General features: G+C 37.9%; 1 protein-coding gene and 1 long non-coding RNA gene across 2 annotated transcripts in view; both read right to left on the bottom strand.

Moving 5' to 3' along the window:
- Positions 1-146: 146 nt before the first annotated feature.
- On the bottom strand, positions 147-5,669 carry eapp (e2f-associated phosphoprotein). The gene is made up of 6 exons (XM_022206948.2): positions 5,316-5,669; positions 3,950-4,128; positions 2,886-2,990; positions 2,699-2,813; positions 2,491-2,613; positions 147-1,129 (listed from the first exon to the last, which is right to left on the bottom strand). The coding sequence occupies exons 1-6, from the start codon at positions 5,393-5,395 to the stop codon at positions 835-837; spliced, it is 897 nt and encodes a 298-aa protein (XP_022062640.1). The 5' UTR covers positions 5,396-5,669; the 3' UTR covers positions 147-834.
- A 300-nt stretch (positions 5,670-5,969) lies between these two features.
- LOC127533898 (uncharacterized) overlaps positions 5,970-14,095 on the bottom strand; it is a 29,048-nt gene continuing 20,922 nt past the window's right edge. Inside the window, exon 3 of the long non-coding RNA XR_007941782.1 lies at positions 5,970-12,903. This is a non-coding gene — a long non-coding RNA (uncharacterized LOC127533898). The remainder of the gene's footprint in view (positions 12,904-14,095) is intronic.

The raw sequence follows: 14,095 nt of genomic DNA, 5'->3' as shown, positions 1-14,095 counted from the left end.
GCGGCTCCTAATGACGATAATAATAAAAATAACATTAGTAATGATAAAAATAGTATTAGATGATGTGAGATGAAATGAACCAAAGGTTTATTGAAAATAGGTTTGTTAAAAAAATGAAATGAAAGAAGAACAAATAAACCAGTAAATCAATGAAAAGTTTTTTATTTATAAATGTTCTTTATCAGGATAACTGAAGTTGTCTCTGTTTCTGCGTTTAGTTCAAACCGATGAACATAAAGTGGATTAAACTATTAACAGCAGCTCAACAACCAACATCTGGATCATCTGGAATCAACTGATAACTGTTTGTATTTTATTCCTCACTAGTCCTGATATATTTTAGAAATGATTTAAACATGAACTAATTCGGCTCCAGAGGTCTATTCTGCCGCTGGTTCTGTTGGTTTCTGGTTCTTTCAGGCTGAATATCTGCAGGTAGAACTTAGAGGAACATCTGGAACATCTACTGATGATTTATTTACAGATGATTTCAGTCTACCTGTGTCTCGTTTTGTCATTTTGTGTCTGTCTCTGTCGCTTTCTGTCTCAATTGTCATTTTGTGTCTTGATTTGTCTAATTTTTGTCATTTTTGTCTCGTTTTTGTCACTTTGTGTCTTGTTTTGACGATTCATTGCTTCATGAAGGATTTATTTAAGATGACTTCAGCCCACCAACATTTTAATACTTCCACATCCTGAACATTCAGAGCAACAACACAACATTTTAGAGTCTGTCTGAGTTGACCTGCTGCAGCTCTCCTTGGTTCTTACGAGAGTCCAGTATCTGTTCCAGCTTCAGATCAGACTGAGCAGATGAAGAAGGTCCATCTGGTGTCAGCAGTGGCTGGCCAGGATGTTGAAGAAGTGGTAGACCTCGTCCTTATCCAGCACAGCCACCTCTGTGGAGCACTCGGAGCACTGCACCGGGTGGTACACCTCGTCGGCCTCCATCCCGGCCGGCGTCGGGTCGGGAGTCTGGTCCGTCTGAGCTTCGGTCTGCTGGTCCTTCCTCCTCTTCCTCCTCCTCTGCTTCCTGTCCTCCTGGTTCTTGTACCTCAGAACCTCGTCCTTCTTCACCGTGCAGTTCATCACAAACATGGCTCGGTACTGAGTCCGGTACTTCTCATGTCTGAACACAAAGCACACGAATAAGTCGACATTTGTCAGGGAATAAAACTGAAGATTCTCACTTCAGCAGCAGAAATCAGTTCAAACACAACTTGACTTGACTGGTTTAATTATCTGGAGATTCATTTTTTCACACACAGTTAACCTGTAAAGTGCCAGAAAAACTCCAGAGAAGACATTAACTGCAGATTGTAAATTAGTAAAAGTATAAATTTAAAATCATTTATAGACCATGACAAGTTGTTTGGATCAGAAAGTAAAATACTAGATTGTTCTTTTGTGTCTCATTTTTGTAATATTTTGTCTGTTTTTGCTGTTTGTTGTCATTCGTCTCATGTTTTTGTTGCTTTGTAACTTCTTTGCCTCATTTTTGTCTCTTTTTTGTTCTGTTTTGTGTCGTTTGTCTCAGAGTTTGTTGATTCTGTAAAAGCATCAACAGTTAAACATCTTTACAGTTTGTGGAGACGACATTTATCCAGCGTAGGCGACTTCTGTTAGGAAATAATGTGCAGGTTTTTCACATTTTGTTTAAAAAAACAATAAAAGAACTGTTTCTTGTTCCTGTTTCGATCATTTTAACTTCCAGAAGACGTGGATTCATTTTGAAGGAATTTTAGATGATTTTTTGCAATTCGAGACAAGTTTCAGTCATTTTAGACAACTTTTTTTTTACTATTTTAAGTAGATATTGGACAAATGTTGTACACAGCTTGTGGGTCAGTTTAGACGAGTTTCAGTCATTTGAGATAATTTTTTTGTCACAAACACCAACAGTAGTGATTCTGGACGAATTTTCTAGAAAGTTTTGAGACATTTTACTCAATATTTAGATTTGTTAAGCAAAGTTTAAGTAATTGTCAGTATTTTCCATCATTCTCACTGAGTCCTGCTGATAGCAGACGTCTCTGAACCACAGTGAAGAAAAACGAGACAGAAGCTAAGAAAAAGTAAGACTTTTTGTCATTTTGGACACATTTTTAGTCCTTTTACAAAGATTTTAGGGCATTTTTGACACATTTTGGACACAGTTAGGTCATTTTGTGAACTTTTTAAGAAAATTTGGGCAAACTGTCATTTTGGACACGTTTGGATTGATTTACGTCAGATCTCAAGTCATCCTGGAAACACTTTAAGCCATTTTTGATCATTTATGGAAAATTCTGAATCATTCTGGACATTCAAGGTTTCTAAAATATTGAGTAAATTACAATAAATAACCAAATAAACCTTCATTATTTTCTGACTTCCTGCTGCCAGAAGACAGCTCCATCCTTCTCTCTCCTTCATGGTGTTCTGGTTTACAGAGGAGCTGCAGGACTTTAAAATGAACCTCAGTCTAACAGCAACACGTTCATTTCTGACCTCTGACAGTCGAGGCAGAGCGTGGTCATGCAGGCGGGACAGTTGAGGACGGCGTCGCTGCTCGGTAAACCCTGATGTGGTCGAGGCTGAGATCGGAGCGCCGCCGGTCGCTTCCTGCTGTATCTGAACAGGAACAGAAGAGGCTCAGTGACCGTCGTCCCCCGCTCTGGGTTTTATCACTAAAGACTGATTAAATCTGTCGTCTCACGCTCTCCTCCGGGCGTCCACCCAGGCCTGGTCCCGCTCGTCCTCGTCTGGGTCGTACAGCAGCTCGTCATTGGTCAGGATCCTCCGCTGGCTCCGCCTCCGACCGGTGGAGCTGCCTGAGGAGGAAACCAACGGTTAGAAACTAACGATGAATCCTGAACATGTATTTATAAACCAGTTCTTCTAACCTGCCGTGTCTTCTTCCTCTGAGTCTGAGTCAAAGTAAACTTTATCGTACATCCGAGGGGTTGGAAGTCCAGAACCAGAACCCCCTCCTCCTCCTTCTGAGGTTTCTGTTGGAGAATAAACACGTTAATAAGATGGAGAACTGCCTGATAAAACAGGATTAATGTGCCTCAGAGGACTGGGGGGTTAAACTGGACATTTCTTACAATAAAAACAGGAAAAATACAGCAATATACAATTAAAATACAGAAAAAATACAGTGAAAATATCATAAAAATACAGTAAATGACTATAAAAATAGAGTAAAAATATAGGAAAAACACAGGAAAAACTCAGTAAAAGCATAGCAAAAAATCAAGCAAAAACCTAGTAAAAATATTGTTCAAACTTGGTAAAAATATATAGTAAAAATTCGGAAATTATCCAGTAAAAATACAGTAAAACTCAAATAAAAATACAGCAATATCATTGTATAAATGCAGTAAAACTATTATAAAAATACAGCAAAAATTTAGTAAAATACAGTAAAAAATATAGCAAAAACACTGTTCAAATACAGTAAAAGTATACAAAAATACAGTAAAAATATCGAAAAATATAGTAAAAATTTGGAAAATATACAGTAAAAATATACAATCAAATTATGGTAAAAAAAATTCAGTGAAAGTACAGTAAAAATATTTTTTCAAAAATATAGCAAAAATACACTAAAAAGAAAAGCTAGAATAGTCATTTAGCACATTAACAATGTCTACACTGGATTTATCATTCATTCAACAAAAAAAGCTTTTCTTTCATCAAGAAGGACATTTCTAAGTGACTCCAGACTTTTGAACAGTAGTGTTTGTCTTTTTAGGAACTCTAACGCTGCAAACAAAAATGTGGGGACCAGATTTAATCTAATAACAGTTCTGGTTTATTTCGACCATAAATGTGTAACTCTGATCAGTGAAAGTCTCCAAACACCAGATTTTAACATGAATCTTTATTAAATGCTAGTTTTAGTTAAACACAGACTTAGATCACCACCTGAAGTCTTCTCAGGGCAGCTGAAGGAAACTCTCACCTGCTGCTGGTCTCCAGGTTCCCTCCATTGTCCTCATGGTGGAGCTCAGTTCTGCTTCCATCTCTTTCTCAAACTCGTCCTCGCTGGACGACTCGCTCTCCCCGGTCAGATATTCTCTGATCAGCTTCTTCTTCTGGTCTGGAGTCCCGTTCAGCAGAATGTCCAGCTCATCTTCTGAGCTGAAACACAGAGAAGAAGGTTCTTGTTCTGCTTCACTTTATCTTCAGACAACAAGAAGAAAATCCAGCTGTGATTCATCCAACTCTGTCTACTGATGATCAGCACTTCTGTTCATTTTTTTATTCAAAAACATTTAAACTTTCTGCAAAACTCTCACTCTGGATTCAGACACATTATTACATTTTGATCAGATTCAGTTTTGGTTCTGTTTGTGGATCAATACGGCTGCAGCTATCATTTATTGTCCTTATGACTCATCTGTCCATTATTATCTGGATCAAGTGATCAGTTGATTGGTTTCTAAATGTCAGAAAAACTAAGAAATATTGATCAGCGTTTGTCAGAGTCCAGGATGGAAAATGTCTTGTTTTATCCAAAGTTCATTTTTCTGTCACAGAGGAAGAAATAAACCTGAAAATATTCACATTTTAAAAGAACTCAGACTGTTTTATCGGTTATTTAAAAATAACTCAAAGGATTAACAAAATATTTACTGATTTATTTAATACCTGATCAATTTAACTAATCAATTAATAACTGCAGCTCTACAGGACATAAAGTTTGATCATCAGTATTTCTAAATCTATTAGTACCTGTTAGATATTTTTACAGTTATATTAGTGTGTAGATTTTGAAAAGTGAAAAATAATTTTAGTGTTTCAGCAAAGCTTCCAGGTTGGTTTTTGATTTTCAATATGAGAATTTACAGCTTCTTTTTTTTAACTTCATCTTTGGTATTAAAGTAAAAAATCTCTGAGGTTTTGGACAACACAAGACAGTTCAAGGTAACACTGTGGATTGTGGATATCACACTGGGTATTTTGAAGATTTTCTAACATTTACATGCAAAAACACTGAAGAAATAAGTTTTAAAAATTATCGTGTAATGTTAAAAACAATCGTAACTCCAGAGCTAACCTCCCTATCAGAGCTGATTTGTTTTACTGACATGTAGCTGTGAGTTTAGCTTACAGATAAGTAAAACCGATTTATGCAGGTTAAAGACTTTTCTACTATAATAAACGTGTAAATGAAGCAGCTCTAATAATAATGACCGGTTAAATGAAGCAGCTTTTACTGACTCCAGCGTGTCCCGGTTTGTTTACATGTTAGCATTTAGCCTCTGTTAGCTTCACGGCGCTAAAGCTAAAATGAAATAAATCTTTTGAAATAAAACTTTATTTACCTGCTTTCTGCTCGCTCCTCGTCGCTCGGCTCCTCGATCTCATACGAGTCAAAATCCTGCGATTTACTCAGTTTGTTCATTTTGAATGTTTGGAAAACGTCCGACTTACGAAAACATGAGATGCTAACGTGTTAGCAGTAAGCGACTAACGACTTCCGCTTCCGGCTTTTTTCTTCTACAGTTTGATTGGCCACAGGCGGTAAAACGGGGCGGAGACTCATCAGCGCCTCCTTGTGGTCAGAGCAGCAGCTGCAATAAAATAAATTAACCACAAAAACAAGAAAATACAGAAATAAAAAGACAGAAAAACCGATGAAGCTGGTGAAGAAATTATTTATTTTGTTTTTTATTGCGTGTAACGGTTTTGTGTCTCAACTCTGTAAAATCCACTGTAAAAATACATCAGTTTTATTTTTTTTACATTTTTTTCATTATTATTATAGTTATATTTTTATTTAGGCGTGATATTATTTTCTTATATATATATATATATATATATATATATATATATATATATATACACACGATAAATACTATTATTCATGTTTGTATACAAATATAGAAAAATATAGAAAAATACCAAAAACAATATATATATATATATATATATATATATATATATATATATATATATATATATAAAAATCACTATTATTAAAATAATATATGATTATTTTTGCTTTTTTTATATTTGGGTTTTACAGGGTCAAGAGAGAGTTTGTTCCAGTCCATGTTTATGCTGATCTAAATCTGTTCCAGTTACATTCAGCACAGCGATGAAGACTTTTATTTTTGAAATCAAACAGTCTCAGAATATCTGACATTCATTATTCATTATTTTCATCTTTTCTTAATAAAACCACAACATGAAAAAACTACACTGAGCTGCAAAAATGATCTTTTCCTCTACAATCGAAAGCATTTTTTAAAATTATTTTATAAGTTTTTACACAAACTTTTGCTTTTCAGCTTCAGAATTAACAATCCTGCTTCAAACAAAATGTTTTTATACATAATTAAAGGAAAATATTGAAATCTAAATACATAAAATCTTTCATATTACTACATGAACTGGATCTGGTTCGTAAACTCTGCAGCTGCTGTTACACAAAGTCACCATCAGGTGGCGCCAACAGACCAGACATTAAAGAGATTCAGTCAGAAGCTGCACGTTTAAAACCCAAAGATTTAGTGGAAATATAAATAACTTTATAGCTTTTATTTCTTCTGCTGTGGAAATCATGCTGTGTTAACTTTTATTTGGTGGAAACTGCAGTTCAACTAAAGTCTGATTGATTGATTGATTGATTGATTGATTGATTGATTGATTGATTGATTGATTGATTGATTGATTGATTGACTGATTGATCTCTGACTACAAACTCCTTCACCTTGATGAATTATTAATTCTGAGTGTTCTTTCAGATTCTAAAAGTATTTTAAACTGAAACAGATCAAATCAAATCATAACAGACCTGACAGTTCTGAAAACAGGACCAGAGCAGATATTTTCTGAATTATTTTCCATCCTCCAGTGAAAACTCTTCCTGCAGTTCAGCTGAAATCTGCTGACCTGTCAGTCTGACCTGCTGAGAGTTAAAACCAACCCTGATGAAGCTGCTCAGCCTCGTCTACAAACCCTGTTTTTAATTTAATAGATCCATGTATCTCATTTTGTTTTGTTGTTGGTTTTGAGTAATTTTTGATCATTTGAGATGGATTTTTGTAATTTCAGACACGTTTCATTTAATTTTGTTTGTTTTGTCATTCTAGTCTGGTTTTGAGTCCTTTTAATCAAGTTTCAGTCATTTAAGGTAATTTTTTGTCATAAAAGTAAACACTGAGTAATTACAAGTCACTTTGGACGATATTTTGTCATTCCGAGCAAATTTTGATTCATTTTTTGATGAATTTCTGTCATTTAAACAACTTTCACTTCATTAAAACACATTTTAATGATTTTGGACATATGTTGGGGAATGATTTGAATCATTTTGCTCAATATTTTGACATTTTAATCAAAATTTGAGTCATTTCAAACTAGTTTTGGCAATTTTTGGATGAATTCTTCTTATTCCAGAGAAGTTTCAGCCATTTAAGACAATTTATTTTGGTCATTTTAAGCAGATTTTAGACAAATCTTGTCATTTTAAATTGGTTTTGAGTCATTTTACACAAGGTTCATTAATTAAGGACAATTTTTTGTCATAAAGGCAAATTTTGAGTCATTTCTGGACAAATGTCTGTGACTTTAAATTTCACTTCATTAAAAACATTTTTATGATTTTAAACAAACATTGAGTGATTCTGGACTAATTTTGGAGAATATTTTGAGTCATTTTGCTCACTATTTTGACATTTTAATCAGAGTTTGAGTCATTTTAAACATATTTTCCATCATTGTAACTAAGTCCTACTAACAGAAGACGTCTCTGAGTTACAGATGTTCAGCTGATGTTTCCATCCTGGATGTTTCCATCGACATCAACTAAATGTGTCGCCGCTGCACTGGAACCAGTTTTTGTCCCATCAGATGGTTCTTTGGTTGTCTAAGTGTGAAGATCTGGTTTACATTCTGGTCTGCATACTTCAGTTGGACTGATTCTGACCTTCTGTTCTTCTGGATGTTCAACACTAAGAGATGTTTCCTCACTGATGGATGATGAAGAAGGACAAACTGTCAGTGATTAATCAGCGATCAGTCAAACTGTGGAGACTCTAATGGTTCCAGATTTGATGTGAGATGATGATGTTCCTGCAGAGGAGCTTCATCTCTGCTTCTTGCTGCAGGATCCAAACGTTTCTTTGAGTTCTTTTGTTGTCTCCAGTTGGTTACGATCATCCATCCAAACCTTCTGACAGGAGTAGCTGCCGTCAATCTGCCCTGAAGAAGACGTTTGGATGTTTCAGGCTCTTCTACAGATCAGCTGATCAGAACATCTACCTACCGTTACTGGAGGCACCTTTATGCTCGTCAGCATGCTTAGTTTGTTCTTCATCCAGGAAAAGATCTGCTGAGATCTGCACCAGAGGAACCGGTCTGATGTTAGGGTCTGTTGAGAAGATAAGTCTGTGGCTGAACCATCTTCCAGCTTTCAGTTGGACTCAATCTGAGTTTTCCATCGTCTTCAGCAGGTCTTCTTGGTCACAACCTATATACATATTTTGAAGAGTTCTTGGCTCTAGAACAGCAAAGTGATTGTGCCTAATCTGGAAGCAGCTTTCCTGTAGAGAGTCGGTGCTTTAGAGGCAAAGAACTGGTAGGAGATCCATCCCTGTACTTCCTGGATGTTCTGGACGACCCTTAAATACTACCACTCTCTAAAAGATCAGTGATTGATGCAGTCAGTTGGTTTTATTGGTCATGATGATCCTACTGATGGACTGATTGGTAAAGTGCTGGTGCAGCTGTGGAACCATGAACTAGGTGGAGATTTTGGTCTTGCAGTCTTTATTGGGACTGAATTTGACTTTTCTGCACCTCCTGGATGTTCTAGCTGCCTTGATGGACGACCTGTACGTGATGAAAATGTCCAACAAATCAGGAATGAATGAGTTTCTAGAGAGCCAGAAGTGTGGAGCTTAAATGTGCTGTTTAACGTCTGCAGAGAAACTTGTTCGCTGCTTGTTGCTGCAGGATTAAAGCGTCTCTCCGTTTTTTCTGTCGTCTGCTGTGACCTCGCTGTGTTTTGTGTTTCAGTCTGCATTCTCTCCTCCTTCCTTCAGCCTCTGAAAACAGCTTCACATAATTATCCCGCCGCACCAAAACTCTGTTTTTCTTTTCTTGGGGGGAAATTGCTGTGTATCGCTAAAAATCCATTGAAAGCTTCAAACAAAGAGGAGAAAAAGCGACTGAGGCTGGATTCCTGCACACACACTCCGTCCATTGTCTCCGCTCCATTATCCAGCCAACAGTGTGTTTTTCCTCTCCGGTGTGTGTTTTGTGGAGCCGACACCCAGTGGGACAGCCTCCCTGCTCGGGGACAGATGGGTGTAATTATGTTATTTTTACCTCCTCCAGGAGCCGCTGCCAGCTCGGGGAAATTAGCATCACACCTGCGTGTAATTGGCTAAATTAGCTTGTCGAGCGGCGGAGCTGCGACTGAGGTGGACGGAAGGTGTGTGTGGGAGGCAGGTAGCATCGCTGCAGCGCCGGGGGAACGCATGTCACACCTGCAGTGGAAAAATGTCACTCCACAAACACACAACAGAAGCAGAAAGACACAAAACAAACAGCACACACAGACCAACACAAACAAACAGCATCCGTCAAAGCTTCACAAAAACGCGGTAAAAGTCCCGTCAGAGCAGGTGTGTGTCTGTCCAGGTGTTAATAACATCTGTACCGTCTGTCAGCTGCAAACCTGCACAAACACAAAGTTCAGAAAACTAATGGATTTATCTTCAACCAGCACGGAGGGAAAAGGATGAGAAGGAACAGGATGGAAGGCATGGAGGAGGAGACGAGGAACACAGAGCTACAGGTCTCTACTGTGGAAAGCAGCAACAAAAACATGAATGCTGTTTTTAACAGCTCCCAAAATTTACACACTTTATTCAAAATCCTCCAAAACAGTGAAACGCAGGAATCAGAGACGAGAAGACCGAAGGAAGACCTGGAAGGAGCAGGATGTGGAGATGGAGCTGAGCGATGGAACCAACCGTTCACAGCATCATCTGTTGGTTCATCAGTTTCATCTACAGAGAACCACAAACTACGGACTTACAGGAATTAAGGTTTCCTCTGCAATGAAAGCTCTTTAATTCATGAATAATTAGGAGCACAAAGACGTGTTTTGAAGTTTTAAGGACTTGAAATCTGAACTGGAGCTTAGTTTTCCTGATGAAAGTGTACGTTAAGATTACTGTCAAAAATGATGATTGTCTTTGTGTTTACAGGTTCTGCCTGATGCCAGCAAGGCTCTCAAAGCTTCCAGCTGTTGGTCAGACGGTTAAAATCCGGAGGTAGAGGAGGTAGTTACAGCTTTAATTCTTATAAACCTACAGAATCTTCTTCATCTTTCTTTGCTCTACGTGCTGATAAAGTTGATGTGTCACAGAGAGGAGGAGCCAGGAGGGAAGAATTTCAGTTTTTACAGACTCTGATAGAGAATTTTGAAATGAAACATAGAATAGAGTGATTTTGATGAATGAGTGTGATTTAAGCTCAGATCTGGTAGAGAACAGTCTTAAAGGAGCTAAACATGGCGCTTCTCTTTGTGGCTACAGGAGCTGGTTTCAGCTTTAATAGTTACAGATAAATAAACCTACAGGATGTCTGCCTCTTCCTGTGCTCTACATGCTGATAAAGCTGCTGTTGTGTCACAGCAGAGAACCAGTTCAGATCAGGTTTGTTAACCTCGACTCTCTGCTTGTTTCAATCAACAACACCTCCTTACAGTCCGTCTGCTGCTGCGTTTCCACGTGCAGTCGGAGGATAAATAAAGATGTAAAGACGCTCATCGTTACCCGGCAGCTGCTCTTCATCCTACGTGTCACCTCTCTGGACACAAATACACTTTGAGCAGATTTCATTATTGAGACTTCTGCTGTCATCCAGACATGTGAACGCTTCCCACCCTGCCAAGGAGAATAAATTGGTCCTCACACATAACCTCCTTATCTACATTCCTGCCGCCTTCCTATGGAGCCGCTGTGATGACTCTGTCCATACAGATTGCATTATTCTACATTGTCACCTCCGTGGATCTGTCAGTCTGTGTGTCACACAGCAGAGCCCCGCTGAGACGCTACACTCTGAAGAACCGGGTTCAGGACCAAACAGAGGAACCGCCAGAAATCATTATTCTGACCCGTTCACTGCTGCTGAAGGCTGGTAGAACCGCTATCTGAGCAGCTAAGTAAGGATATGAGACAAAGAGTCCGGTTCTGAGGTGGAATATGTCAACAAAGCTTCTGAAATATCCAATCAATCACAGTAAAAAAAATGAAATCATCTGGAACGTTTGGAGCGGAAATTAGCCAGGATGAGATAACGTGAGATGAAAATAAGATCAGACAAAAACGAGATAAGAAGAAATAACAGAAAAAATGAGATGAGATGAGATACTATATAATGAGACAAGACAAGATAAAACGAGATGAGATGAGAAAAGATAGGATTAGATGAGAGAAGATAAAATGAAATAAGATAAAATAGAAAGGTAAGATAGAATGAAAGAAGATCAAATAAGACGCAATAAAAATGAGATGAGATAAAAATGAAATAAGATAGGATGAGATAAAATAAGATACGATAAAAATGAACTGAGATCAAAAATAGATAAGATAAATGAGATAACAAAAGATAAGAATGAGATGAGATAAAATAAGATATAAATGAGATGAAATGGGCAAAGACACGCTAAAATGAGATAAAAAGCTGAGATCAGACTCTGGATGTCTGAACTCCTCAACCACCTGGAACCTATAGAACCTTTGAACATTTATCACGTCTTCATTTTTAAGGTCCAATAATTAAACTGGATCCATTCATCCATTCATCCATTCATTCATTCAGATCTGTTGGGAACGATTCTGTCTCTTCTCAAAGGGTCAATAACTAACCATGACTGTCATTCTGGACGATTTAAATGATTTCTGAGCAGATTTTGATAATAGTTTTACAGATTTGGTCCTCTTAGACCATTTTGTTGTAACTGTGGACAGGTTTCAAGTCATTTTAGGCAATCTATAGCTGATTGTGGACAAGTTGTGTCGTTTTGGACAGATTTCAAGTTGAAATGTCTAAAAACCTGCAACCCTGTTTGGTCAAACTTTAACCATCAGATTCTTGATGTTAGAGCATCAACAGGTGGAGAAATGTGGACCAAAGACTGTATTTTAGTAGAACATGGATCCATCCATAGATAACCACTGACAGGAACATTATGGAGACACTATAGCAGCATTCTGAACATTTTAGTGTATTTTTGAACAGTATTTGTCTGACACTGGACAAGTTTCAAGATATTTTGGACAACTTTAAGCTATTGTGGGCCATTTCAAGACATGTTTGACACATTTCAAGACATTTTTTAAAATTCGGAGTCATTTTGAACATGTTTCCAGGTATTTGGGGCAATCTTTATCTTCTTGTGGGCTTAATTTGACTAACTTCAGATGAGAAACTGTGGACAGATCTGAGTAATCTAGGACAGGTTCCTACACATTTTTGGACAATCTTTGTAAATTACAATTTTGAAGTTATTATGGGCAATTTCAAGACATTTTTTTAAATTTGGAGGAATCTGGACAGGTTTCCAGGTATTTTAGAACATAAATGTCCTCCATTTCTAGGTATTTTCTCATGGAACCAGGAACAGTCCAGAGGTGTTCCGCTGGGTTCAGGGCAGAGGATGTAAACTATCTGGAACATTCAGGTTTATAAGACTGAATTCTGTTCCTGCTTCGGTTCTACTCACCTGGCCGGCTTCTTCCTCACCTGAGCTCCCCCAGGACCCTGCAGGTAACCGGCTGCTCTCAGAGTGTGGGCTCCACCTGTGGGGCGGCGCTGAAAACACAGAGCTTCATTATCTTCTGCCACCTCCGATGGGCTGCAGCCTCCATCACCCCAAACCTCCGACCGCTGGAAGAAAGAGTGTGGGGACTGATTATCGGCCCGAGTCGGAGAGCTTGTGATCCACCAGAGCCCCGAGACACACACACACACACACACACACACACACACACACACACACACACACACACACACACACACACACACACACACTCTGACACTACATGAAGTCAAATTAAATGACTCGGTCCCTTGTTATTTCCTCACACTTTCAATGTTCGTCTGACTCCGGGGAATATAAACCAGACCTGTGTGTGTGTGTGTGTGTGTGTGTGTGTGTGTGTGTGTGTGTATTTGCAGATGGATTATTTCCATCTCTTCCTTCATTTCATTCACCTCCCGCTGATCCTCACAGTCAGATTTTTAATTAGTTAACGGGTTAACCAGGCTCTAAGACACTAACTAGTACTCAGGAACCGACAGAATTAGTTCAGAAATCAGCTTTATTCCATCAGCAGCCACTTAAATGTGAATTAAAATGTGAAAACCCAAACTGCATATGGTGGATGTGACCACAGGGCTTCATGAAGTGTTTGGTTTTATCGGCGTTTTTTCTTATTACTGATCAAAACTGGTTTTCTGTTGGTCGGTTTATTAATTAGTACATTCATTTTTTCTCTTATTTTCCCTGTTTGTTAAATTACAGTTAACATCTAAAATCGCAGAAAAGGCGTTAATTGACACAACTGTAAAACAAAAAAACAAAAGCAAAGAGTGTAAATAATGTCCAAATATAAAAATCTGTATTTTAATAAGTATTAATTTGTTCTTTTACAACGTGCAACCGCTCAATGAATAAAGTCCATGTTTATGATCAGTCTTTAGTCTCCAGTGATTCCTTTCACTGAATTTATGACGGAATCACTGAAACATGAATCTTTGTCAGAAAAACAATCCTGTATTTGGGTTCTTTCATAGATTTATTAAATGTTTTCTGGAAATATGACCAACATCTGCTGGGCCATAAATATATAAACAGCAACTTGAATGATCAGTTTTGTTGATATAAAGTTGTGGTAATTGAATTTCCTTAGTTTCGTGGCCTCTTAGATTCTCCTGAGTGATTCTGATCGACTACAGCTGCTGACTCTGATCAGTTTAAACAGAACCATCACATCCACTCATTAGACCCAAACTCTATGGGGGAAAGTCTGAGGAGCTCAGCAAAGATCTGGAGAGGAACATCATTGACCTGAACTTA

This window comes from Acanthochromis polyacanthus, chromosome 1, assembly GCF_021347895.1.
Source record: "Acanthochromis polyacanthus isolate Apoly-LR-REF ecotype Palm Island chromosome 1, KAUST_Apoly_ChrSc, whole genome shotgun sequence".
In the NCBI taxonomy this organism is placed as follows: Eukaryota; Metazoa; Chordata; class Actinopteri; family Pomacentridae; genus Acanthochromis; species Acanthochromis polyacanthus.
This window is presented reverse-complemented; position numbering and strand designations above follow the sequence as displayed.

Coding starts and splice junctions, on each gene's coding strand:
- eapp (XM_022206948.2), bottom strand. CDS start 5,395: ATGAACAAACTGAGTAAATCGCAGGATTTTGACTCGTATGAGATCGAG. Junction 2,991..3,949: donor AACCTGGAGACCAGCAGCAG/GTGAGAGTTTCC, acceptor ATTCTCCAACAG/AAACCTCAGAAGGAGGAGGA. Junction 2,614..2,698: donor GTGGACGCCCGGAGGAGAGC/GTGAGACGACAG, acceptor GTTCCTGTTCAG/ATACAGCAGGAAGCGACCGG.